At 45.4% G+C, this 26,589-nt stretch overlaps 2 protein-coding genes across 8 annotated transcripts in view; one reads left to right on the top strand and one right to left on the bottom strand.

Annotated features, from left to right (window-relative positions):
* The window catches only part of shoc2 (SHOC2 leucine rich repeat scaffold protein), a 618,526-nt gene that overhangs the window by 311,167 nt on the left and 280,770 nt on the right, over positions 1–26,589 (bottom strand). The gene's annotated exons all lie outside the window — the stretch shown is intronic.
* The window catches only part of pnpla6 (patatin-like phospholipase domain containing 6), an 85,937-nt gene that overhangs the window by 33,956 nt on the left and 25,392 nt on the right, over positions 1–26,589 (top strand). For all 7 annotated transcript variants that reach the window (XM_080721924.1, XM_080721925.1, XM_080721920.1 and 4 more), the window contains 12 exons: positions 1,216–1,347; positions 9,869–9,992; positions 12,339–12,452; positions 13,021–13,096; positions 13,598–13,747; positions 14,008–14,071; positions 15,418–15,586; positions 18,438–18,620; positions 20,163–20,281; positions 21,039–21,195; positions 22,110–22,226; positions 23,381–23,450. In XM_080721924.1, the coding sequence (XP_080578050.1) occupies positions 1,216–1,347; positions 9,869–9,992; positions 12,339–12,452; positions 13,021–13,096; positions 13,598–13,747; positions 14,008–14,071; positions 15,418–15,586; positions 18,438–18,620; positions 20,163–20,281; positions 21,039–21,195; positions 22,110–22,226; positions 23,381–23,450 (1,475 nt within the window). The remainder of the gene's footprint in view (positions 1–1,215; positions 1,348–9,868; positions 9,993–12,338; positions 12,453–13,020; positions 13,097–13,597; positions 13,748–14,007; positions 14,072–15,417; positions 15,587–18,437; positions 18,621–20,162; positions 20,282–21,038; positions 21,196–22,109; positions 22,227–23,380; positions 23,451–26,589) is intronic.

The following is a 26,589-nucleotide window of genomic DNA, read 5'->3' as shown; positions in this document are numbered from 1 at the left end:
TCACAATGGGGCTCTATGGGCTGGCAAGTAGACTATTCTGCATCTCCTGTCATACTGTACCTTTAAATAACAAAGTCACTTACAAAAGCTTCACACTACAACAATGATATTCATCAACAGTCTTTTGTTGGCAGTGTAGACAAATGTAAGCCAGAAATGTGCTGTGAACAAAACAAAAACCATTCAGCACTACATTGCTCAGGCCATAAATAATACATTTGAGGAAGGAAGCTGTGAGCCTTATAAAATCTGCCCTCGTGCCAGCAATGGCCCACGGGTCAGACTTTGGATGGCTGACGTAATACAGCCAAGGGCTGAGCAGTACCCACCCACGTGACTGGCATGCAGTGTTGGAAAATGCACTCGCATTTTATACTTAAAGGAGTAGTTCACCCCCAAAATGACTTTTTTTCCTATTGATTAGTCACACCATGGAGACTAGAGTTCAATAATCTTTTTTGGTTTTTGTCACATTCCTAAGACAAAAATGTGATAACAATAAATTTACCCCCATTCATTCCGGATGGTGACCCGTTTCGAAACGGGTCACCATCCGGAATCAATGGGGGTAAATTTACTCGAATCAAATTTCTTAGTGACAAAAACCAAAAAATATTATTGAACTCTACTCTCCATGGCATGACTAATCAATAGAAAAAAAGTCATTTTGCAATTCTGCAAATAGTCTGTTACAAGTAAAACGTCTGGAATAAAAAATGTACTTTAGTAAAAGTACAAAGGTTTTGGTATCAAAATAAATTTAAAGTGCCAAAAGTAGAAAGTACTCATTATGCAGTGTTCACAAGTTTTCAAATGTATAAAATGTATAAAAATCTTTTGAAAATTGTTGAAGAAAATGGCACAATGTGCATCGTGACGCATTTTGAACTTAGTAGATCGTCTATTCCATTTTTAAATGACCGACATGTATATAGGGCAGGGCTGAAGTGGGTAAATTGTTTTGTAATAATAATCAAAATTATAACTTGTACCGGGTAATTTAAGTTTTCAAATAATTTCAGATATTATATTTGCCTCTGAGATGTAGTGTAGTAGTAGTAAAAATACAGAAAATTGGTAATACTCCCAGTAAAGTAAAAACAATACCTCAGAATTGTACTTGAAGTACAGTACTTCTTAGTACTGTAAACACTTAGTTATGTTACACCACTGCTGACATGCCATTATTTACTGTACCTTTGCTGCCCCCTGCAGGATCATGAGGGAGCAGCCCAACGTGGTGCTGAGTGCAGCCCACACCGTGGCCGTCCGCATGTCTCCCTTCGTCAGGCAGATGGACTTCGCCATCGACTGGATGGCGGTGGAGGCCGGCAGAGCCCTCTACAGGTGCAGTACCTCTACATCAGCGTTCTCAACCGGGTCTTTCAGTCCGAGTGTATCAAAAAAAAGCACCTCGGTTAACACATTTAGGCTTAGAATTATTGAATGCTTTAACCAGTGAAAAAATAGCAGATATACAAGCTCACAGCGCGGCACCGAGTGCCACGCTGCGAGCTTGTAGATCTGCTATTTTTTTTAAAGTCGTGAAAATGTGTGCAAATATTTGAATATATGTATTTTCAAAGTGAACGTTTGTAACTCAAATTTTCCTTCTGGGTGGTCCCTGGCTGGAACTAAATATTTTGAGATGCGGGTCCATGGCCAAATACATATCATTTTGGGGGTACTTCACGTGAAAAGGTTTGAGAACCACTGACATAGTAGTCTCTCAAGAACGGTAGGTTCCGTACGGAACCATTGTTTACTTAGATATGGAAGGATGACCTCCCACTTGGGTAATGACGCCCCCTGGCGATCATTCAGAGAAACTACTTCAGCTCCCGTACTAACGTAGGTAGGAAGGGCCTGTCACTCAAACCGGAGTGACCCGCCTCCAGGCTATATAAGCCCCCGGAGGCGGAAGTAACATCCTCTTAATACCACTCTCTGCCACATTCAGTGAAACAGAGGGGCATTACGTGGGAGGTCATCCTTCCATATCTAAGTAAACAATGGTTCCGTACGGAACCTACCGTTTACTGTCAATATTCCAGGATGACCTCCCACTTGGGATTCTTAAACTCCCCTCTAAGCCACAACCTACTCTCATACCCCCACACACCCCTCATACGGGTGAGCACAGCCCAAACGGGCGTGACCCATCACCCAGAAGGTCCCAGGCCCACCGGACCTGGGTGTGAAGGCATGAGAAAATAAAGAGAGACCCTGACAGACCGAAGTCCGCCTCATTCAACTAAATGAAAAGGACAAGTCCGCCTTATAAGTAAGACACACTATATAAGGAAAACACAGGGTCCCCCCAAAATACCCCAGGTGGCTACATGCCCACCTGTGGGAGGGGAAGATCCGACTCCTCTATGACGTAGAGGAGGCAACTGCACCCAGAACCGAATGCGCTAGCGAAGAGGATTCGATATCCAGGTGATAGTAGGCTGCAAAGGTAGAAGGCGAAGACCAATTCGCCGAAACACAAATCTCCTGAACGGAGACTCCCTTTGCCAGTGCCCACGAAGTAGCCACACCTCTAGTGCTATGGGCTTTAAGTGCCGCCGGCACTTCCACACCCGCACTAGAGTAAGCCAGCCTAATAGCATCCACAATCCACCTCGAAAGAGTGGGTCTAGACACCGGCTTTCTGACAAGAACATTGCCCATTTCTACAAAGAGCTGAGAAGAAGCTCTAGAACCAGCAGTCCTGTCACAGTAGGCCTTCAATGCCCTGACAGGACAAAGGCAATTCAGCCGTTCATCCTCCACCGAGACAAACGGAGGAGGATGAAAAGCCAGAAGAACAACAGGCTCCTTAGGAACCACCATGTTCTTAGGAACAAACTTAAGATGAGGCTTGAGCAACACCTTGAGATCATTGTTCATAAACTGCATGCACTCCGCAGACACCGAGAGAGCTTGCAGGTCACCAACTCTTTTAGCCGTGGCCAAAGCCAGCAAAAGAGCCGTCTTGAAACTCAAAAGTTTCAAAGGCATCCCTACAAGCGGCTCAAAGGGAGCCCGACATAGGCCCCCTAGAACCACCTGCAGATCCCAAACTGGGAACAAAGACCTAGTCACCGGCCTCAAACGTTCAACTCCTTGCATGAACTTGATGACCTCCGGGACTTTAGAAGGTGCCTTGCCCGCCACCCCCAGGTGACAGGCATTAATAGCCGCCAAATACCCCCTAAGGGTAGAAAATGCTAGACCACTTCCCAAGCGGTTCTGCATAAATTCCAGAATTTCCTGGGCTGACGCCACATGAGCCACCACAGGTGGAACACGCGACTCACACCAGTCCTCAAAGGCATTCCACCTTCCATCATAAGACGCCCTCGTAGAGGGCGCCTTAGCACTCTGAATGGTATCAACCACTTCAGAAGAAAAACCGGCTGCCAGCAGGTTTAACCTTTCACGTGCCAAACCCACAGGTCTAGGACCTGCAGGTCTTGGTGGAAGATCTCCCCCCTGGCCTGACTCAACAGGTCCCTGCACTGAGGCAGCTGCCAACCCGGTTCGCAAAGGAGAGGGGCGATCGCCGATCTCCACGTGCCCTTGTAGGGAGCCACCAGGAGCATCTCCAGACCGAACCTCCTGACTCTCTCCAGAGTGGGTCGGATTAAGTCGAAGGGGGGAAACGCGTACAGTAGACCTCTCGGCCACGTGTGCGCTAAGGCGTCCAACCCCAAGGGGGGACTGCCCTTCACCGCGAAGAACAACGGACACTTCGTATTCTCCGCTGACGCAAACAGGTCCGCCACTGGCTGACCAAACTTGCGAAAAATCTGGCTCACCACTCTGGGGTGGAGAGACCAATCCTCGTAGCGAGGACCTCCCCTGGACAGGAGATCTGCTCCGCTGTTGAGGAGACCTGGGACGTGTGAGGCCCTGATCGACTTGAGGCGCGACAAGCACCAAACCGTCAATTCTCGAGCCAGACGGTCCAGTGGCAACGACGACAGGCCCCCCTGTTTGTTGACATAAAACATGGCCGTCGTATTGTCTGTCCTGACCAGGACGTGACAATGCAAAATCCAAGGCTCGAAATGCTTGAGCGCCAGGAGTATAGCCATCAACTCCAAATAGTTGATGTGACGACCCCTCATCTCCAGAGGCCAAAGCCCCTGCGCTGTGCGCCCCTCGAAAGTGGCTCCCCATCCACTGAGACTGGCGTCTGTCGTGATCGACTTGTGGGAAACCACCTCGCCAATCGAGACTCCGCTGGTGAGGAACCCCTCCACCAGCCACGGAGACAGGGCGATCGCGCAGGAAGGGGAAACCGTAACCTTCTTGTACTTCAAGGAGGGCGGGATCCCGAGGGATAACATCCATCTTTGAAAAGGTCTCATATGAAACCTGCCCAAACGCAACAGATGTACTGCGGAAGCCATCATTCCCGTCAGTACCATGCAACTCCTGTAAGTGACCTCCTGGCCCACTTGAAAGGAGTCGAGACATTCCCGAAACCTGTCCACCCTCTCCTCTGAGAGACGGGCCGACATGTCGGATGAGTCCAGAAGGACCCCAATGAATGTAAGACGACTTGCTGGAGTCAGCATGCTCTTGCCGTGGTTGACTATGAAACCTAAGGCCTTCAGGTGAGCCAAAACCACTTGTGTGTGACGCGCCACTTCGTGGGCGGAGCTCGCTGAAATCATCCAATCGTCGATGTACGTCGCCAACCTGACGCCCTGCTGTCTCAGCGGGGCGATGGCTGCTTCGGTCACTTTCACGAAAACCCTCGGGCTCAGTGACAGACCGAAAGGGAGTACTGTATACTCGTACAGGCGACCCTCGAAGGCGAACCGAAGGAATTTCCTGTGTGGGGGATAAATCTGGACGTGCTGATAAGCATCCTTCAGATCCACTGAACAGTGGAAATCCCCTTGCCTGACCGACCGTAACATGGTGGGTACTGTTAGCATCCTGAAAACGTATTTCTTCAGGTACACGTTTAGTGCCTTTAGGTCCAGGATGGGACGTAGCCCCCCCCCCTTTTTGGGCACCAGGAAATAACGGCTCCAAAATCCCATGCGGGATTGGGTCCTGTCCAGCTCCACTATAGCACCCTTGCTTAGCAATGAGCTGATCTCTTCTCTCAAAAGACTTGCTTTTAAACCACGTGCTCTGGTATGAATAACCCTGCTCGAAAGCGGGGGTATATCTGCGAACTGTAACCTGTAACCCCTGGTTATCGTTCGAAATACCCAATGGCTCGGGTTGCATAACTTCCACTGGCGCGCACAGCGTGCTAGCGTGTTTTGAGCGAGAGAAACCCCACCACTGTGCTTCCGTGACGGCGGAGCTTTTTGGCGGCCGGACCGGAAGAGGGGAACCTGCGTATCCGTATCCGGAACGACCGGATGCGGAGCGCAAGGGTTCAATAGGCCGCATGGCGGAAACACCTTCTGGTTGTACCGCTTGACTAGCGGAGCTATTTTGCGGCGGGACCGGAAGTGGGGAACCTGCGTATCCGTATCCGGGACACCCGGATGCGGAGCGCAGGGGTTCAATAGGCCGCAAGGTGGGATCACCTTCCGATTGTACCGCTTGACTAGCGGAGCTCTTTTGCGGCCGGACCGGAAGCGGGGAGCTAGCGAATCCGTATCCGGTGAAACCGGAAGCGTTCGGTTTTGGCTCGATAGAGCGACAGGAAGAGCAAAGCGATTCGACTGATAAACAGACTCGCCCACAACTAAAGCATTCTCCCCTGACAGGAGAGGAACTTTTACGTTTAATACCTGCTCTAAGGCCTTTATGCTTGTCCCTTGACCCGGGCTCATAGTAGGCCGACAGAATTTCTGACTCAAGGTTAAATTCATAGCATCGCTCACGCGAGGGAAAATCCACTCGCGCGCATGAGGAACCATATAATTGTTTGACGTTAACATTACTGGTTGCTGATAAAACCTCTGACTGATTAAAGAGTCCTGACGGGACTCCATCATTCTTACAGGAGGCATGCATAAAGGATTCATATTGTCGACGCGAGGGATATCCCACTCGCGCGCTTGAGGAACCACATAATTGTTTGACATTAACATTACTGGTTTCTGATAAAACCTGTGATTGATTATCGAGTCCTGACAGGACTTCATCATTACTACAGGAGGCATGCACGATGGGGTCGTCTGTGCTAGTGCGAGAGAGTTGGACAGAGACAGACTTTGTTCTTTCAACATGTTTATTGTCGACACAGGAGGCATCAAAATTAACATTTTCATTTCCCCGACACGGGGTACCGAAAAACGCCCTCGTTTGGGGGGAGGGGGACCGAGAGACACCTCGGACCCCCGCCCCAGCACAATTCCCCTCTTCAGAGTGTCATTTGCGCTGTCCCCTACCGCGGCCACCGCGGTATGAAGACTGCTGCCTGCCATCCTTGGACGGGCGGCGCGGCTGAGCGCGCTCGGGAACCACAGCCTTGCTGCGGGGCCTGTCAGGCGCCCTGGCTGCAGAGGCTCCCCTGGAGGAAGACGAGTGCTTTTTAAAAGAAGCAGAGCGGCCCCTTTCCTTGGCGCGGGAGGAGCGGGACGTCCTCCTAGCTTGCTGCGGTTCATCCTGTGGCACTGTGGTGGACTCGACGATGTCCTTAGCCGCCTTGAAGAAGGTAACTCTACCCTGCAGCAGCTCCAAGCCCCCACCCATGAGGGTGGTGGGACTGTTCTCCATGTTTATGAGAGACTTGTACATCTCCCCGCGAGGACCTAGAGGCTTCTCGCCCACGTCCCTCTTAGGCTCGAGGTCGACATAGTCGAGCCAGCGGGCTCTCTCAGACTGGAGGTTGTAGTCCATGGACCTGCCCATCCACTTAACCGCATGCCAATTGACCTTCAGCATGATGTCAAATAGAGTGTTCAGTTCAGCTGTGTGCTCCCCCGTGGGCAGACCTTTGACCAGGTCCTTGGTGGAAGCGAGCAAGAGCTGGATCAGATTTAGGTCCTTAGCGGCCAGAGCAGCGGACCGGTAGGCGTTACGAGCCCTGTCCGACTGTAGCTTGTCCTCCAGGACAGTGAACCCCGGCGGGTTGGTGCCGACGGGGCCAACAAACGGCCCGTTTTTAGCCGTGCCTACATCTTTGTACTGGGGTCTGACGGAACTCAGAAAAGATTGTGCCAACAGGTGGTCCAGGTTAGGGCAGGTGGACATGCCTGCCTCCGCACCGCCCACCAAATCCAACACAGAAAAAGGCAGCTTCCTGGGGTCTTTATGTGTCTTCCATGAGGAATGGAGGGCCTTGGTGAAACCTTTCACCAGCGGCAGCCTGGAGAGGACATACGGGGCGGGAACCGAAGGCTCCTGCCCGGGCATTTCATCATCATCCTCGGCCTCTTCAGAGGGGAGAGGAGGTGGCAACTCCTCTCCAACTCTGGCCAGAGCTCTCATGTAGACTGTGAGATGATCCAGCATTTCTGCTGCAGAATCGACGTCCTCTGCTCCCGCTTCACTCGCTTGACTGGCGGGTGGAGGTGCAGTGGTGCCTGAGGAGGCCTGGGAGCTCCCTGCGGCGTCCAGTTGACGTGCTGGAGCCGCAGGGGCATTACCTTTCACAGTGACCGTGAGTCGAGAACCCTCGTCATCGACGGAGTCCTCCTCCTCCTCGGCCGTGTATCCAGAGTATTCAGAACCAGAACCCTCGCTCTGACAGGAGCTCAGGTCCGACTCTCGCCTGAAGGTCTGGACTGTTTTGGTGATGCTCACGTCGAGGGGGACGTCCCCGACGGTCACATCCAAGCGTTTCTTTTTGGGCACCGCGCCCGAAGGGGAAAAGGCTACCGGAGATTTCGTCTGGATGTTAGCCTTCTTGGTCGCCTTCTTAGCGGCGACTTCACCAGACCCGCCAGCTCCAGTGACAGTGGAGCTAGCTGCGGTCGGTTGCGCGGCAGGCGGTGTCTCATGTAGCACGGCGCCATCTTGACTTGGAATGGCGCGCTGGTTGCCAAGCGGATCTCCGGAAGGCAGCGCCGCACCTTGACCAACGGTGCGGTCCGCCTGGGGAAGGAAAGACTGGGCTGTGGGGTTGAGAGCAGTGGACCCACCTGGTGGAGCGCAGGCCCCGAGGCCTGCCCTGGCTAGGTAGAACCGGTGTATCAGTACATCGCGGTCGTAGGCCACGCAGCAGTCACAGAAAGGTCCTGCTCTCCCCTGAGGACTCAGTGCAGAGAAGGCGTGTGCAACGCCCATGCAGCCGACACAGAGATGGTGAAGATCCTGTCCGTCGATGAGTCCTGGACAGCCTGGACATAGCCTCGGCAGGAAGGCCAGAGGATCCATGGCGAAGCACTGTAGATAGAGTTAACCAGAAGCAGACGAGCTAACAAGCTAACGGCTAAGGCTAGGCCACGCTTGATTCGGGCAGGGCCTGAACAAGCGGTAAGCAGTGTAGCTAACGTTAACAATAGCAGACGAGCTAACAAGCTAACGGCTAATGCTATGCCACGCTTGCTTCGGCGGAGGCCTGAACAAGCAGTAATAATCCTTTGTTATAAAAGGAAATAACCGTCGATTTAGGACGGAACAAGAATAAGTATTCTTAAGTACGGGTTAATTCAACACTCGCCAGTGGGCGACTCCAATGCCACCGCTTTAGGCTAATGCGCGAAGAATAATAATACAAGGCTGAGTTTCAACTTATCTGAATGTGATATCGCAGAGAGTGAAAAGAGGATGTTACTTCCGCCTCCGGGGGCTTATATAGCCTGGAGGCGGGTCACTCCGGTTTGAGTGACAGGCCCTTCCTACCTACGTTAGTACGGGAGCTGAAGTAGTTTCTCTGAATGATCGCCAGGGGGCGTCATTACCCAAGTGGGAGGTCATCCTGGAATATTGACAGTAAACAGACTAACTGAGCTCCAGTTAAGTGAAAAGGACCTTTTCTTTGACGATGGCTAGCCAGATTGCTGACATAGAAACATAGGTTTTTCAAAAAACCTTAGAAGGATTCAGAAGACACTTATAGAATCGGGTCAAAATTCTAATTTTCAAAGATTTTCAAAAATAGCAGATCTACAAGCTCGCAGCGTGGCACTCGGTGCCGCGCTGTGAGCTTGTAAATCTGCTATTTTTCAATAGTCAAAGCATAAAATAATGATACACAATAATGTGTATCCGTTCTAAATGGGTTAAGTTGGAGACGAGAGGCGCGCCGTCTCAGGCGACCTTGAGCCACGTGAGACACCGGCAAGCGCTAGCGAGCGAGTCGCCGTGTCGAGCTTTGCGAAGGTCGCATGAGCCGAGTCAGCGCCGTTAGAAGTTGTAAACCAGGGGGCCAGAATAGTAAATCTTTATCCCCCTCCGACTTTCGGCACCTCTGCGCAGCCAATCACAAGCTTCCGCGGACGCTTGCCTTAACCAAGGTGGTTTTTTGATACACTCGGACTGAAAGACCTGCAAAAAAAAGGGAGTCCCGTTCTCAACCTGTGGGGTGTAGTTAGGGCTGTCATGATTATGACATTTTACATGACGATTAATTGTCACTCAAATAATTGCGATTAACGATTTAATTGTGTTTTTGGCGTTGACAATTACATTTCTGTTTGGCTTTTAGGCTTTGAAGTTGCACATGGCAAATGATATTCCTTTATAGAATCTCACAATGACTGCCTGTTATACCGTACTTCTTTTTTCAGCGTAACTACATGAACAGCAGATGTACTGTGAGCTTGTAGATCGATTATTTTTAAGAGATGTGGAAAGAAGGAGCAGATCTAATATAGAGCCCCTGTCTACTGTATTGGGCTCAAATTCTTAAATATCAACTCCTGATTAAAGAAAAACATAAATAATTTATTGTCATTATCCATAACAGCTCCAACAACCTCCTATAACCTCTTTCTCCTTCCTCCGCCACATGTAGGCAGGACGACCAGTCAGACTGCACATACATCGTTCTGAACGGCCGTCTGCGTTCGGTTATCCGCAAAGCCAACGGCAAGAAGGAGCTGGTGGGGGAGTACGGCAGAGGAGACCTCATTGGAGTGGTGAGTCACTGCTCTGATATATATACATATGTGTCCCAATCTCACTGAGAGCCAGTCATCTCGGAAAGTACAGCTTTAGACAGGGACTGAAAATACTTTTTTTTTTTTTTTCTCACTAAAATGTGATAAAGCCACTAAAGCATTTCATAAATTTCAGGCTACATTTCACTTAAACGACAGAGCTTAACTCTGCATGTAAATAAGACTTTTTTTTAACTAATGTGAGAGATCGTCAGGTCATTTGCAGGTTAGAAATGTATTTAGAACTTGAATATCTCAAAAGTAGTATTTCAGCATGGCATCATTCTATAAGCCATATCTTCAAAACTGTTGGGTCAATCTCCACAACCAATATATCATTTTGTAGCTATGATCCCCAGCTTTCAAATGAAATGAGAAAATGAAAATGAATAAAAATCCAATGACTGGCTCCCAGCCAAATTGGGACACATATATATTTTTATTTTCTTCTTTTTTTTCACGTGTTTAAGAAGGTGTGGTGTGGTGGTCCGATGCTGTCAAGGTTTAGGATGCAAAGGTGCATGCAGGAGACACCTGTATATCTACTATGTATATCGTCTCGCAGCGCGAGGCGTTGTGTGCTTGTAGATCGGCTGTTTTCACTAGTTTAAATCATTTTTAAAATGGAAAATGCAAAAGGAACGGTTTTGGGACATACAAGGTTTTCACCCAACAACGACGACATCATATTGTAGAGTCACATCAGCCCACCATGTATTTATGATTCATATGAAAGAGTCACACTAGCCCACTATGCAGCAATGTTCTCAAACTACTTTTGAATGACAGACAGACTGTACGCTTGAATGAGAATGTGAAAACCTCACATCCAGGATTCAGTCTGTGGAAGAAGTGCCTGGTCACTTTTATTGCCTAATAATCGTATTAAACCTCGCAAAGACATTTGTGCAACGTTCAGTTTAATATTATTGAGTAATGCTCGCCTTGCAGGGAGGCTGGAGCCAGCCCGGAAGCACTCGCAGCCCGGCAGCGCAGCTGGAAAGTGATTTCTGTAGTTGGTTATTGGTAGCAGACAAGCCATACTGTATTAGTTGTGGATAGAAAGAGTTTTAACAGCGATCTGTCCTTTTTACAGTTGTTTAATAACACCACTGTGTGTGTGTGTGTGTGTGTGTGTGTGTGTGTGTGTGTGTGTGTGTGTGTGTGTGTGTGTGTGTGTGTGTGTGTGTGTGTGTGTGTGTGTGTGTGTGTGTGTGTGTGTGTGTGTGTGTGTGTGTGTGTGTGTGTGTGTGTGTGTGCGAGCAAGAGCGTTTATTCCTTTTCATTGAAATGAAATGGGCTACAAAATGTGCAATAATAAAACTAAAATAAATTAAAGCCTTTTTTGTTGTCATGCTTGGCTGAGCGTTGCATCGTTTTCCTGAAGGTTGCCTTTGTCTGAGGAGAATTGATTAATTGAGTTGATGCATAATGAATTAACTATGGATTATTTCTTGGGCTATTTCTGGGCGTGTAATAGTCATAATAAAAAAAAAAGAATAGCGTTCAAAGGATTTCAATATTTTAAAGATTTTTTGTTTTTTTTTGGGCTTTTTATGCCTTTATCGATAGGACAGTAGACTGACAGGAAATGGGGAGAGAGATGGGGAATGACATGTGGCAAAGGTCGTCCGGATCGGGAATCGAACCGGCGACGCCAGCAGGCATCATAGCCTAGTATGTGGTATGCGCCTTGACCACTAGGCCAGCGGGCGCCCAAAAGGATTTTAACTCTCAAATACCTGGAACGCGCCCGAGTCGCGTTAGATTTTAACCACTTTAACCATTATTTTATGCTTTAACCATTGAAAAATAGCAGATATACAAGCTCACAGCGCGGCACCGAGTGCCGCGCTGCGAGCTCGTAGATCTGCTATTTTTGAAAAATCGGGAAAATGTGTGCAAGTCTTTGAATATCTCTGACTCGATCTTTGACCCGACTTCTAAATCCTTCCTCTAAATCAGTGGTTCTCAAACTTCTTCATGTCAAGGACCCCCAAAATTACAGGTATTTAGCCACGGACCCCCATCTCAAAATATGTTGTTCCAGGGACCCCCCAGAAGCAAATATTTGAGTTACAAATGTTTGCTTTTAAATAGATATATTCAAAGACTTGCAAAGAAAAATCATGATTTTTTTCAAAAATAGCAGATCTACAAGCTTGCAGCCGCGCTGTGAGCTTGTATATCTGCTGTTTTTCAATTGTTAAAGCGGTCAATAATCCTAGGCCTAAATGGGTTAATATTGATCATGGCAACGAACAGCGCTCTGATGCATTCAGTTCAGCCATATTGAGTGTCTGGTGTATCTGTTGGTGTCTTTAGGTGGAGGCCTTGGCCAGACAGCCCAGAGCCACAACGGTCCACGCAGTCAGAGACACGGAGCTGGTCAAACTGCCCGAGGGAACGCTCAACAACATCAAGAGACGATACCCCCAGGTCAGTACCTTCACCGTGTCCAGGAAACACCTAACCAGACATTTTATTAATGGTAGCTCAGTGGTTCTCAAAGTGGGTGCCGTGACGAAAAGTCCAGGCGTGCTGCAGAATACTTTGATAATATTTTGAATGTATCAGTATCGCTTCAGTTTAACCACTCAGAAACAGCAGATCTACAAGCTCACGCTCACGTGTCACAATGTGCTGCTGCGTTGTGAGCTTGTAGATCTGCTATTTTTGGTGAATGTTCCCCCCTAGACTAGGGATGCTGGGATGTGTTGTAATGGAAAACTACTACTCTCTCAAGTTTTCCTTGTCACACATAGTTCTGTATCTTAGGGGAGAAGATTTACGTATTCATGTACCGTAATATGACCTAAATGTGACGTTTCTATAAAGTAACAGTGTACTTCAGGGGTGCCTTGGATGAAAAAGTTGTTTACAGGGGTGACCTGACACCAAAAAGTTGTTTGAGAACCACTGTGGTAGACCACTGGTTCTAGATCCTTTTGTGCTCCGTGTTGAGGCGCTAGGCTAGAGTTTGAACGATGCTGATCTTGTTCTTCAGGTGGTGACGAGGCTGATCCACTTGCTGGGCCAGAAGATCCTGGGGAACCTGCAGCAGGGCCGTGGACCTTTCTCATGTGAGATGGTTTTGTCAACCCTCTCTTCCACCCCTTCACTCACTAGTACTACATAATTAGCCTTGTAAACCAGACTCCTCCTCCTGCCTTCATTCGAAAGCAAGGAAGTTTACTAGGCTACTACATAATCATGAACATTTGCCAGTAAACTAACTGTAACTATCTAGCGCAGTGTTTTCACTGAGTTCCATGCAGGTGCTAATGTATCGTGAACCTATACTGTTGCCTTTGATATTGCGTTCCTGATGCAGGTCTGTCAGCAATATTCTGCTGACAATATACAAGTATGATTAGTGACAGCTATATTTAACCAGAAAACAAATATTGCGCCTGCCAGTTCCCTTCTATTTGGAGAGCTATGGATAGGACACAGTATAATGGCAATAAATGCCAAATAGTGTTATTTCATCTGGGGAGATCACGCCAAGACCTGCATATACACACCTCTTTCCCTGTTGATGCATGTCATGTGCATTCACACACCCATCTCCTGTGCTCCAGCTTCCACCCTGGGTCTGTCCACTGTGACGACCAGCCCTGATGTCACCAACCCTGCCAGTAACCTGTCCACCGTGGCTGTCCTCCCTATCAGTGATGACGTGCCTATCAACGCTTTCAATCTGGAGCTCAGCCATGCCCTCAGTGCCATTGGTGAGTCTTGTTCGACTAGCAATCAAACCCAGCAGCATGGGAAATGTGTTTCCTCACTTACTGTACTGTACTGTATGTCTAGAAAGTACTTTGTACTAACCGCTACGAGAGGAACCACTATTACTAGAACCAGTCCTAGAACCACTATTACTAGGCCAAAGTACTAGCTCATAAATGTTTCTTTTTTCCAAGGGAAGCCACGGTTAACGTGGTCCATGTTTTGGCCCATATTGATGTTTCTTTGTCTGCTCCAACTCCAGGGCCAACGTTGCTGCTGACGAGTGAAATCATCAGAGAGCGACTGGGTGCGTCAGCGTTGGACAGGTACGGTCAGACACAACATGAACCAAGACATACTCTGTCCTGTCAAACCACAGCCAGCAGGCTTCCTAAGCAGGGATGCCGCTATTGAAAAATAGCAGATATACAAGCTCACAGCGCGGCACCGAGTTTGTAGATCTGCTATTTTTGAAAATTTGTGAAAATGTATGCAAATCTTTGAATTATGTTTTTTTAAGCGTACTTTTGTAACTCAAATGTTGCTTCTGGGGGAGTCCCTGTAACTAAATATTTTGAGATGGGAAACAGGTTTTTCAAAAAAACCTTAGAAGGATTTGAAATCCTTTACATCTACAAGCGCTGTGAGCTTGTAGATCTGCTATTTTTCAATAGTTAAAGCACAAAATAACGCGTAATAATGCGTTCCCAGTCTAAATGGGTTAAACCCCCTCCCCCTATGAAGAACTTTCATGGGGGGCCCGCAGTGAATCCTTGTACCCAGGGCCCAGCATTTGGTGTGACACCCCTGTTCGGTCCTGTCAAACCACAGCCAGCAGGCTTCCTAAGCCCCTTCACATGATGCAACCCATCTCCAGTGGTTGCCCTCATCGTCACTGTCTGTGTTTCCCTGGGTTTCATCACCGACCCATCCTTTGAATTATTCACTCTCTCCCTCCTCCCGTCTCGTCTCCATCCGGCAGTATCCAGTGGTGTAAAGTAACTAAGTACATTTACTTAAGTACTGTATTTAAGTACTCATGTACTTGAGTATTTTCAATTTCCAATGCTTTTACTTCTACTCCACAACATCTCGGATCCAAATATTGAACTTTTACTCCTCTACATTTATTTTAAAACTTTAGTTACTAGTTACTTTGCAGATATACATTATAATATTATAACACATACATAAAGCACTTTAGCCCTATTTTATACCGTGGCTATTTGAAAATAGCCAATCTACAAGCTCACAACGCTTCGCATCTGTGAGCTTGTAGATCTGCTATTTTCAAACATTTTGCACTTTTACTTTTGGTACATTAAAGCGGAGAACCACCCATTTTGGTATTGATTGTGGGGTTTATATTGCAAAGTGATGACATCATCACGGTGTACTTTGCAATACAAACCCCACAATCAATCGTCCAGTTCTAGGCAACACTTTTTTCTTATTTCCACATAACAACTCAAAGGTATATTAATGACATAGTTCAATGTTGAAAGTGGGTGGTTCTCCCCTTTAAGTACATTTCGATGCCAACACGTTCATACTTTTTTTTTTGCATTTTGAATTCCGGACTTTTTTACTTGTAACAGAGTATTTCTATATTGCAGTATTGATACTTTTACATAAGTAAAAATCTGTGAGTCCTGTTTCCCCCACCCGGCAGTATCCATGAGTACCGTCTGTCTGGCTGGCTGGCCCAGCAGGAGGACATCAACAGGATCGTGCTGTACCAGACAGACAACACCATGACGCCCTGGACCCAGCGCTGCATCAGACAGGCTGACTGTATCCTCATCGTGGGCCTGGGGGACCAGGAGCCTGCCCTGGGACAGGTGAGGAGCTGGTGACGGGTGTATTACAGATAACATTTGTATTAACCCATTTAGAGCCGGGTACGCATTATTTTATGCTTTAACTATTAAAAAATAGCAGATATAAAAGCTCACAATGCGGCACAGAGTGCCGTGCTGCAAGCTTGTAGACGTGCTATTTTTGAGAAATCTTGAAAATGTGTGCAAGCTTTGAATATTTTGACCTGACTATAAATGTCTTCTAAATCCTTCTAAGGTCTTTTTGAAAAACATGTTTCTATGTCAGTGATGCTCAAACTTTTTCATGTCAAGGACCCCTAGAATTATATGTATTTGACCGCGGACCCCCAACTCAAAATATGTTGTTCCAGGGACACCCCAGAAGCAAAGATTTTAGTCCAAAATGTTCGCTTAAAAAGAATATATATTCAAAGATTTGCAAAAATGTTCACATCTAAAAAAAAATTGCAGATCTGCAAACTCATAGCGCTGCAGTGCCGCGCTATGAGTTTGTGATTTCTCATGAGCTTCTGATTTCATTGGGCAAGATATTACACAAAGATTAAACAAAAGAATCCGCTTGGAAATCCGTTCAGGCATTCAAAAGATAGAGGCTACTGTATAGTGTTTTCTTCAAATGTAAACAAACATGGCTGCCATGTTTGAAAGATAGAACTGTTCTGGGAGTCAAACATGCATTTCGCGATCGCGATCATGCTAAAACCGGAAGTACTGTAGGAAGTAGGGAGAGCAACAAAAAAAATGATCAAGCAGGCATTGACACTAAGGCTTGCCCACCTGCCCTTGGCAGGTAAATAAAACCTTAGGGCAGGTGGAGTTTACTTTCAGGTTGCCCGACCAGGCAAGTGCTTGTTTGTGCGGGGACTTAACCGTAAACATATAAAATAGGTGTGAACCCTCAGACATATTCAACAATAGCCATGTAGGAATTTGGATAAAGAATTAGGTATGACCTTTTTTAATCGCAGAGCCCCAGGAAGTAACACAAAATAAATAAATAATTCAAATTTTAGCTATCTTATCTTATATATACAATTGAGCAAAAGCCGCATCCCACTTCCAAGCCCATTCACGCCCACTTTGCATCCACTTCAATTCAACTTCAACTCAACGGTAGGGAGTTGGGACGTAGGGAATACCGCCCATAACTCTATCATTGGCCCCCCGTTGCCATGGTGACCGCCGTCCATTGGCTCGTATTCCCAGCTATGGGACCGGCGGATCCAATTTCAACCGAGGGGGGCGTAGCCAGAACACACACACACACACACACACACACACACACACACACAAAAATAGCTAATAGTTAGCTCACAACTTTCCACTTTTCTCTTTCACCTCAATCGCAGTAACATCCGTATACACCACTTGGCTAGGACCATAGAGTTATAATAAGAATAGAGAGGGCAACTGATATCCCCGCCCGTCCACTTGCATTGAGTTGCTCACCCAGCGCATGAAGCGTACTTCCGCGTTTGAAACGTGACGTAGTGGGGCGACTATTTGGCTTTTGAGCCAATCGCGACGGTCGGGGAGCGAGAAACGGGGAGGCGGGGGTAGTGGGGGGCTATCTGCCTCAACTGAACTAACTGTTTGAATAGTCGCCCCAACTGCAGTACCTCAAACGGCCACCATGTACTTTTTGCTTCAAAGCGCCCCCAGGGTTCTGGGGGCTTTGCTACTGTAGGACTGATCACGTGGCACACGGAGTTCTTAACCGGAAGTGCGTCCGGCGGTCAAATATGTCCGACCGGAAACGTGCGCTGCGCCACAATAGTTCCGCCACAATAGTTACGCCACAATAGTTATGCCACAATAGTTCCCCCCCAAAAAAAAATTTTTTTTTTAAATTCTTTTTTTTTTTTTTACTTTTTTTTTTTTTTTTTTTTACTTTTTTTTTTTTCAATAAACTTTTTTTTTTGAAAAAATAGTTTTTTAGTAAAGAAGCGGGCGTGGACTCTAGATGTGAGCGGCCCGAAGGGCCGCGAACCTCTAGTTATTGTATAATGTACGATTCGGTTTACTTTTCGCCTAACCCTAACCCTAACCCTTGCCCGAGGGGCAAGTGCCTCTGAGACCTTAGTGTCAACCCCTGTCAAGTTATCAAATATTTCAGCCATTTCTTTGTATATTTAGGTTATGGGTCATATCTGCCATGTGCGAAGTCAGAGACAAAAACACAATTAAATTGTTGATCGCAATTATTTGAGTGACGATTAATTGTCATGTAAAATGTCTTAACTTTTTCAATGCCAGCCCATTTCAGTGTTTTTTTACGACCACAAGAAAACGCTGTCTACACATCTATCCGTTCTGTCCATTCTTTTCAGTACCCTGGGTGATGCTAAATTCCACCATGTTACACTCATACAACCATGCTAACAAAATGAGCAAATACCTACTTTTGCGCCGGGCGCTCCGTGCACACGCTCCGTGCATGTGATGCCACCAGCTGCTCAGATCTTTTTTCGGATTGAAAATCCGACTTACGGGTGAGGAGAAAAGTGTGTTTATATTTATAATAGAATTTAACCAGAATCATAACCAAGCAGACCCAGAATGGATCGTGCACTTCCGCTTTCACGTTCCGTCACATGATCTGCCGCTGGAGGCAAGCAAGTGTTTCGAATGAAACACCTGTTTTATAAATCCGGCAACAATCATGTATTTTGAGTTGTTTTATAACAAAAATAGCCTATTCTCGTCAATCTACGTCAGTGGCCTAGTTGCCTAATTAATGATTCTCGTCAATCTATGTCTGTGGCATTAAGTTAGTTAATCATGACAGCCCTAATCCTCCCACCTGTTCCCCTTGCTCCTCCTCCTCCTCCTCCTCCTCCATGGTGTCCAGTTGGAACAGATGCTGGAGAACACGGCGGTGCGGGCTCTGAAGCAGCTGGTGCTGCTGCACAGAGAGGACGGCCCCGGGCCCTCCAGGACGGTGGAGTGGCTCAACATGCGCAGCTGGTGCTCCGGGCACCTGCACCTCAAGTGCCCCCGCAGGGTCTTCTCCAGACGCGGCCCCAGCAAGCTGGTAAGGAGGAGGACCCAGGGCTCCCAACAGCCTACCGCAGTGGTTCTCAACCTGTGGGGCGGGACCCTTGGGGGGGTCCCCAAATTATTTTGGGGGGGGGGTCCCCAAATGATTCACTTAATGTGCAACATTGTTTTCTCCCACAACAGTAAACAAACTAAGATAACGTTTAAGTGTATAGGGCATCTGCACATTTCTAAAGTTACAATTTAAGGACTTTTTAATATACCTCTAAAATGACAAATTAAACATTGGCCAAATTGTCAAATGTTAGAGCCAGAAATTGTGAAAATAGCCGATCTACATGCTCACAATGCCTCGCAACGGTGTTGTGAGCATGTAGATCTGCTATTTTCACAATAGAACTGTGATATATACAAAATGTAAGGCCTTAACTCTTAATGCTTGTGAATGTCAGGTTGGGGTTATTTTGGGGGGTCGTGGCCTGAAAAGGTTGAGAACCACTGTCCTACCGAGCCCTAATCTGTCATGAACTGCTTGTCATGTTTGACCTAAATCTAACCAGAGGTTGACACTATGGTCTCAGAGGCGCTTGCCCGTCGGGCAAGTACGGGTCATGTTCTACTTGCCCCAAAGGTCATGCCCACTTGCCCCGAAAAGTAAATTGTCCATTGAATTACAGTTCAGTAAACACAAAATTTGTTGTGCAATAAAGAAAATGTCATACCTCCATTTGTATGCCAAATACCCTACATAGCTAATATGACTATGGGTTCACACTTGTTATTTTGTATTTTTAAGTGTAGCAACAGTGTAAACAGCAGATTATAGGTCAACAGTGCTCTTATTTGACATTCCACAGATCAAAAGACTGGCCATGTTCAGGTGTTTAGACAGATAGTGTATCTGGTGTTGTGTTTATCGACGGTTGCGTCCCCTCTCAAATGCGCACTTGCCCAGTCGGGCAACCTGAAAGCAAACTCCACCTGCCCGAAAGTTTTATTTACCTGCCAAGGCCAGGTGGGCAACCCTTAGTGTCAACGCCTGACTAATGTTACACTCACTCTCTTTCTATGAAATGGGGATTTGCAGATGTGTCCTAGCCCTATATAGCTCCTCCTAGGTGGTTAGGTTTAAGCCCTTAGTCTTATAGCTAGTTAGTGGTTAGAACTGACAGAAGACGTGGAAGTTTTCATGGAGGTTTCATGAAAAACAGTTGCTTATTTGCCCAGTAAATATTACTCCAGTAATAATCAAGTTATCACTTTGATCTACATGAATGAAATCATTACACATTTTATTTCGATCAACATCAATCAAATCACCAAAGTACTCTGGTGAAACTAATCGTACCTTCCCATTAATACTAATCCCGTCCAGATAGTCCTTAGACACATTTAGAAGACTACAAGACAGTATTTGGTTAAATTGTTCTATGATTTTAACTTCATTTGGTAAGATCACTACGCATTACTTGAAAATCTTAGAGTTGTTTGTAATGAACCATGACTTAATATGACTTTCTTTTTCTCACGTCTTGTGTATGTGTGTGCGTGCGTGCGTGTGTGCATGTGTGTGTAGAGGGAGGTGTATGAGAAGGTGTTTGAGAAGACAGCAGACAGACACAGTGATTTCTCTCGGCTGGCCCGGGTGTTGACGGGCAACAGCATTGCCCTGGTGCTGGGCGGAGGGGGAGCGAGGTGAGTGGGGCCGACAGTACCAAAGATGGCACTTCTGTAATGGAGAAGACAGATGGCCCTGGCAAGCTGTTTAAATGAATACAGGAAAACTCGACCTAAAACAACCTTGACCTCATTCGCGTTCGAATTCGTTTCCCAACGAGTCTGTGGCCTTAAGCTAGATGCAAAATAGACCAAAATCTAATCTTTGCTTCTGGGGGTCCCTGGAACAAAATATTTTGCGATAGGGGTACATCTGTGGAACAAAATATTTTGAGATGGGGGTCTGTGGCCAAAAACACATTTTGGGGGTCCTTAACCACTGATAGGCACATTCTACAAATGTCTTCTAAATCCTAACAGTTTTCTTTAAAAAAGAAAAGGAAAAAAAAAAACGTATGTTGCTATCAGTGGTTCTCAAACTTTGTCATGTCAAGGACCCCCTGAATGTATTTGGCCACGGACCCCCATCGCAAAATATTTTGTTCCAGGGACCCCCAGAAGAAAAGATTTGAGATTTTTTTTATTTGTATATCAACAATGAAGTCTTTCAATGTGGCATCTGTTCCATTCGGCTCACAAAACGCGAGGCGCTGTGAGCATGTAGATCTGCTATTTTCACAATAGAACCGTGTTATACAAAATGTAATCCCTCAACTCTTAGTGCTCGTCAGGTTAAAATATGATTATTTTGCGGGTCGCGGCCTGAAAGGGTTGACAACCATTGGGTACACTACGTCACAAGTGTTTTACCTGGTTCTTCTTCTAATCCATGCAGAGGATGCTCCCATGTGGGGGTGATCAAGGCCATGGAGGAGGCAGGGATCCCCATAGACATAGTGGGGGGCACCTCCATCGGCTCCTTCATCGGAGGGCTGTACGCTGAGGAGAGGAGCGCCGTGAGAACCAAGCAGAGAGCTAGAGAGTGGTCCAAGGTGCTCCATTCAGTCCCTCCATAAATATGACTAATATTGTAATATAGGGCTGTCACAATTATTACATAATCGTCTAATCGCAATTATTTGACATAATCTTGATTATTTTTCATAATCGTCATAATTGTTTCCATGTTGAAAAATGTTCATACATTTTTTTTTAAATAAAAAATTGTGGAAATAGCCGAGCTTGTAGATCGGCTATTTCCACTATCAATGTTCTTTTTTAAGTATAAAGTTGTAAAACTTAGTAATTTCTTTGTATATTTAGGTTATGTGTCATATCTGCCATGTGCAACCTCAAAGCCTACAAGCTAAACAGAAATGTAATTGATAACGACAAAAATGCAATTAAATCCTTAATCGTTAATTAATTATTTTTTTTTAGTCACAATTAATCGTCATGTCAAATGTCATAATTGACAGCCCTAATTGCACTGCCAAAATCAAGTAATTGACCCTTTGTCAGCCTTCTGATTGGTCCCTGACTGACCAACCAGCAGGCTCTTTCTGCCCTGGTTCCGCCTTAATGGTTGTTTACTGTATGTTGAATTTTATTGGAGAAAGAAAACATGATATGCCCAGTCACTATACCGCATCTGAGATGTTCCTTTTTACCGAGACCAAGTTTAAAATCAGAATCGAATACATTGCATTTCAGTACAAAGCAACTGAAAAACCTGTTATTTCAATGGTTGTGGATGGAGAGAAAGGGTTTTTGTCCAACCAAGAAACAGCAGTGAGAAGAGAGGCACAACCACGGGCGGGACTTGACAAAGGGTCAATTGTTTTTTTTTTTTGCTGCGGAAAAGAAACCCGCTGCGATATGAAACGGAAATGCAAAACCTTTATTTTTTAGTCGATAGAAATGTAAACAATCGTTTTCCAATCTTAACTTTGTTATTCTTTCGTAGTCGATGAACTCTGTGTTCAAAACAGTCCTGGACCTGACCTATCCCATCACGTCCATGTTCTCTGGCTCCGCCTTCAACACCAGCATCTACAAAGTGTTCCAGGACAAGCAAGCTGAGGTGAGCGGTCACAGCATTGCAGGCTGCCTGAATGGATAGATTCACACTGAGCAGCGTGGCAGCAAAAGACAAGCTTCAACTTTCAATGCGATGTCTATGGAGACGAGCTTTTCACGCTTTTTCCTTTGTGTTTTTTTTGTTATTTTTTTGCACAACGCTCCAATGTGAACACAGCTGAGCTTTAGAGATATTAACCGACTAAGACCTGGAACATTTTAACCACTTTAACCAGTATTTTATACTTGGTTATGCTGGTTATTGAAAAATAGCAGATATACAAGTTCATAGCGCGGCACCATGAACATTTTTGCAATCTTTGAATATATATTTTAAGCAAACTTTTGTAACTCAAATCTCTGCGTCCCTGGAACAACATATTTTGAGATGGGGGGGTCTGCAGGCCAAATACATGTCATTTTGGGTGTCCTTGACATGAACAAGTTTAAGAACCACTGATTTAGAAGAAGGATTTCTTAACTGTTCTGCTGCTGTTGACGGCGCTCACCGTCATTGAAAGGGTTAATACCATGGCGCCGTTGACGGTGAGGACTGTCAATCTTACTGTATATACAGTAAAGATATTATTACTTACTGTACGTCGCTCCGGTCCCGCCCGCATCGGTAATGTCCGCGATTTGTTTACAACGCACGTCGGGCGTGCACGCGAAGTTAACGTCCTCCATAGTAAATCCATTGAGAGGCCCATAAAGAGACCTCATTTTCTCCAAAAGGGACATTCTTATACAAAGGATGGTCTCCACTCTTCCATACTGTACACAAAAGCTGGGCGCAGCCATGTTCTCTTCTGGGCTCACACTGTCATGTGACTAGATGACGTAATCGTTGCCGTCAAGTGATAATCCAAAAAAACAAAAACAACCCCCTTCCAGCCCTTCAAAATAATAGCGGCGGCCTATGGAGGAAACGGCGTGGCACCGAGGCACCAAGCAACCTTCAGATTAAGAGGCACTATTAGTGTTAATGGGTTAAAAATATTATGCAAACAAAGGTCACAGTTTTTTTCTTTATTTACCCTAGTGTATGTAGTTAACTCGAGAGTAGTCTCTAGACTAGACATGGCCCAGAAACAATACCTATATCAAACCAAACTGGTTGTTGGAGGGAAAAACCCCATCTTGTGTGTGTTTCTACAGGACCTGTGGCTGCCGTACTTTAACGTGACCACCGACATCACCGCCTCCTCCATGCGTGTCCACCAGGATGGTGAGTGACAGCTGGGTCCCATCACTCTGGTGGTTCTCTGCCCTTTGACTATCTTCTGTTAGACCTTATTCTTTTTTTAATCTATTTATTTATTTGATCTGATTTTATTATTTTATTTAAAGGTTAGGATACATATAGGCAACCAACAGTCTAAAGCTGTTAGACACATGCATACACAGCAGGGACCATAAGACTATCAATGTGTAGGCCGTTATTGAAGTTGAATGCGTTCTCTACATTAAGACACAGCCACAGCTTAAGCTACTCAACCTTCTGTTCAGCAGTGTTGATTTCCTAGACTAAGACAAAAAGACGTATTTTTCACTGACGGAAACTAAATAAAAACTAAGCTATAATGTCTAAAACTAAGACTAAATATATTGACAATTCAAATTAACTAATAAAAACTAGATTCAAATGTTATTGGTAGGGACTAGTGGAGAAGAGATCTAGTGGAGAAGAGATCCAGTCGAATTACATTTTCAGATGACTGATTTAAAATATGACTAAAACTAAATTAAAATGTATTCAAAAGACTAACAAGATCAACATTTGCTGTAAAAAATAAAATCAACACTGCTGTCCGTGAACTAATGTGTGAAAGTGGCATGGGCGTTAAGTTTGTTTCAAAAATAAGAAAACCTCAAGTAAATGCATTTATCACAGCCAGGGTAACAGTAAAATTACATGTGACTAAATTTGACCTTTATGAGGGTTAATGTTTGCATGTTAGCACAGATGAGATATAACAAGACAAGGCTAATGGACAATATCTTAAATATTGTATAGTACATGTGAAATGTAAATCAATCATTCAACGTTATCAACACAGTTACAGGTAAAAGTGAGGTGAAACTCTTTATGCAGGCTTTCACAGGCTTTTCAGTAGTACTTACTTTGTCCACTAGAGGACTCCTTTAAACAGGCTACAGTATGCCTTACACTGTCTCTGGACTGCATGCTCTTATGTCTAGGTTATTAAGTGAAATAGGAAAGCACTGTAGAAAGTTAAGAGTAAAATACCTTACCTTACCATGCTAGTATGCTGATGATTTGTCACCAAATACTGTATGTTTCTGGAATGTGTATGTTTGACTGATTTGAATAAAATGCACTGTTCCCAACTTTAGCTAAAATAGTGCTATATTGGGACGACTCTGATCAACTAATAATTGATTGAAGGCCATTCACCCCCAAATTCAATGCACAGTATGTTCTCATAGAAATCTGAGAAAAATCCACCAACTTACCAAAAACCCAGCTTTGCTGAATTCGACTTCCACTATAGAGTAGATGCATTTGCTGCATTTTAAATTACAATTCTTTCACACTTATCGTATCAGTCACTGGATTTGGGGGGGGTTATGGATTTACTGGCCTGGGTCTTTCCAAGAAGTGCTTGTGATTGCATCTTGGCATGTATCTACCCGGTACTAACTGCTGGAGCAAAGCCCTGTCTTTCTCCCCTTTAATTCATTATTCCTATCCTTAAATATCATGTCTTCCTTAAAAAAACAAAACCTACTCTTTCTTTTTCACATTCTTTCTGTCTGTCATTCCTACCTTCCTTCCATCTAATTGAAGTAATGTGATAAACCAGTAGCGTATTATTCACTGTCCATTCTTCATAATCATCATACCAACCATTTTATGTCTTAAGAACTTCCCCCGAACAAGATGTCTAGTTGCTGTCCTAATGTTGGTTCCCCCATGTCGTGCATTATATCTGCAGAGCTGTACGTCTGTCTAGAGGCTAAGCTGTAGACCACATAACTGGTTTAGACGCAGATTCACTAAGACCTCGTCCATGTCAACATCTAGGATCCAGAACACTTTCCCCCTGGCTTTTTTGCTCCTTCTTTAATGCCACCCTGCCCTCTCTTCACCCCTCCCTCCCCACCCCCACTTCCTTTGCTTATTGTACTGTAGCTTTTCTGACATAGTGGGAGAAATATGTAACAAAAAAAGGCAAATGTGTTCACTTCCGGCAGAAAGCGTGAAAATTTGCACCTAGGGGTATTTTTGTGTGCTGAATTCAAAAATTGACGGTCCCAAGCACTTTTCCCATGGGATCTGGTGGCTCTCATTCACTTACCATACTACGGAAAAAAGACCCCCCAAAAAATCTTCTTCAAGTAGCATGTGAGGGGTCAAACTAGGTGTTTTTCGGGATTCTGAATCCATTGCAAGCATTTGTTTTACACGAAAAACATTCCTTTCCGAGAAATGGACACAAGAAAACTTTGAAAAGTGATGACTCATCACTAAACCATAGTTTGTGGGGTCCATTTCTTCCCCAAGGAATGTTTTTTGTGCAAAACAAATGCTTGGAATGGATTCAGAATCATGAAAACCCCCTAGATAGACCCCTCACATGCTACTTAAAGAAGATTTTTGGGGGGTCTTTTTTTCCTAACCCTAACCCTATGGTAAGTGAATGAGAGAAAAGTGAATTTGAGAAAAGTGCTTGGGACCGTCAATTTTTGAATTCAGCGCACAAAAATACCCCTAGGTGCAAATTTTCACGCTTTCTGCCGGAAGTGAACACCTTTTTCACATATTTCTCCCACTAACATGCTCTCCATGCAATTCTACAATGACACTGCTCCACCCGTTAGTTTGACTTCAGTAACTTTTTAACGAAGTTGTCTTTTAGTCCAGGGGTCTTCAACGTTTTCAGGCCAAGGACCCCTTAGTGGAGAGAGAGAGATGAAGCAGGGACCCCCACAACCTGTTCATAGACCTAGTTTCATCGTTTGACAGCACAATCATCAGTGTATTTTGGATTCATGTCAATTTGTGTTTAACCACTTGAATCGTCAATAAGTAATGAACTTGACCTTTCAGTCTGTACTTAGTCTGCTCTTTTTTCCCCTCTACGCCAAAGCTCTTTGCCGAAAATAGCCGATCTACAAGCTCACAACGCCTTGCAGCGCGAGGCGTTGTGAGCTTGTAGATCTGCTATTTTTGGCTAAAGTTCTCAGAATATGGACACTAGGGTTTCAAGTGGTTCAAAAAGGTTTCTATCACACAATGATTTTAGAGGACCCCTTGAAGTAACTCTGAGGACACCCTAGGGGTCCCGGACACCCCGTTGAAGACCTCTGTTTTAGTCACTTGTTTTCTTGGATGTAACGGT

Source organism: Nannobrachium achirus (assembly GCF_963921795.1).
Source record: "Nannobrachium achirus genome assembly, chromosome: 3".
NCBI classification, from domain to species: domain Eukaryota; kingdom Metazoa; phylum Chordata; class Actinopteri; order Myctophiformes; family Myctophidae; genus Nannobrachium; species Nannobrachium achirus.
This window is presented reverse-complemented; position numbering and strand designations above follow the sequence as displayed.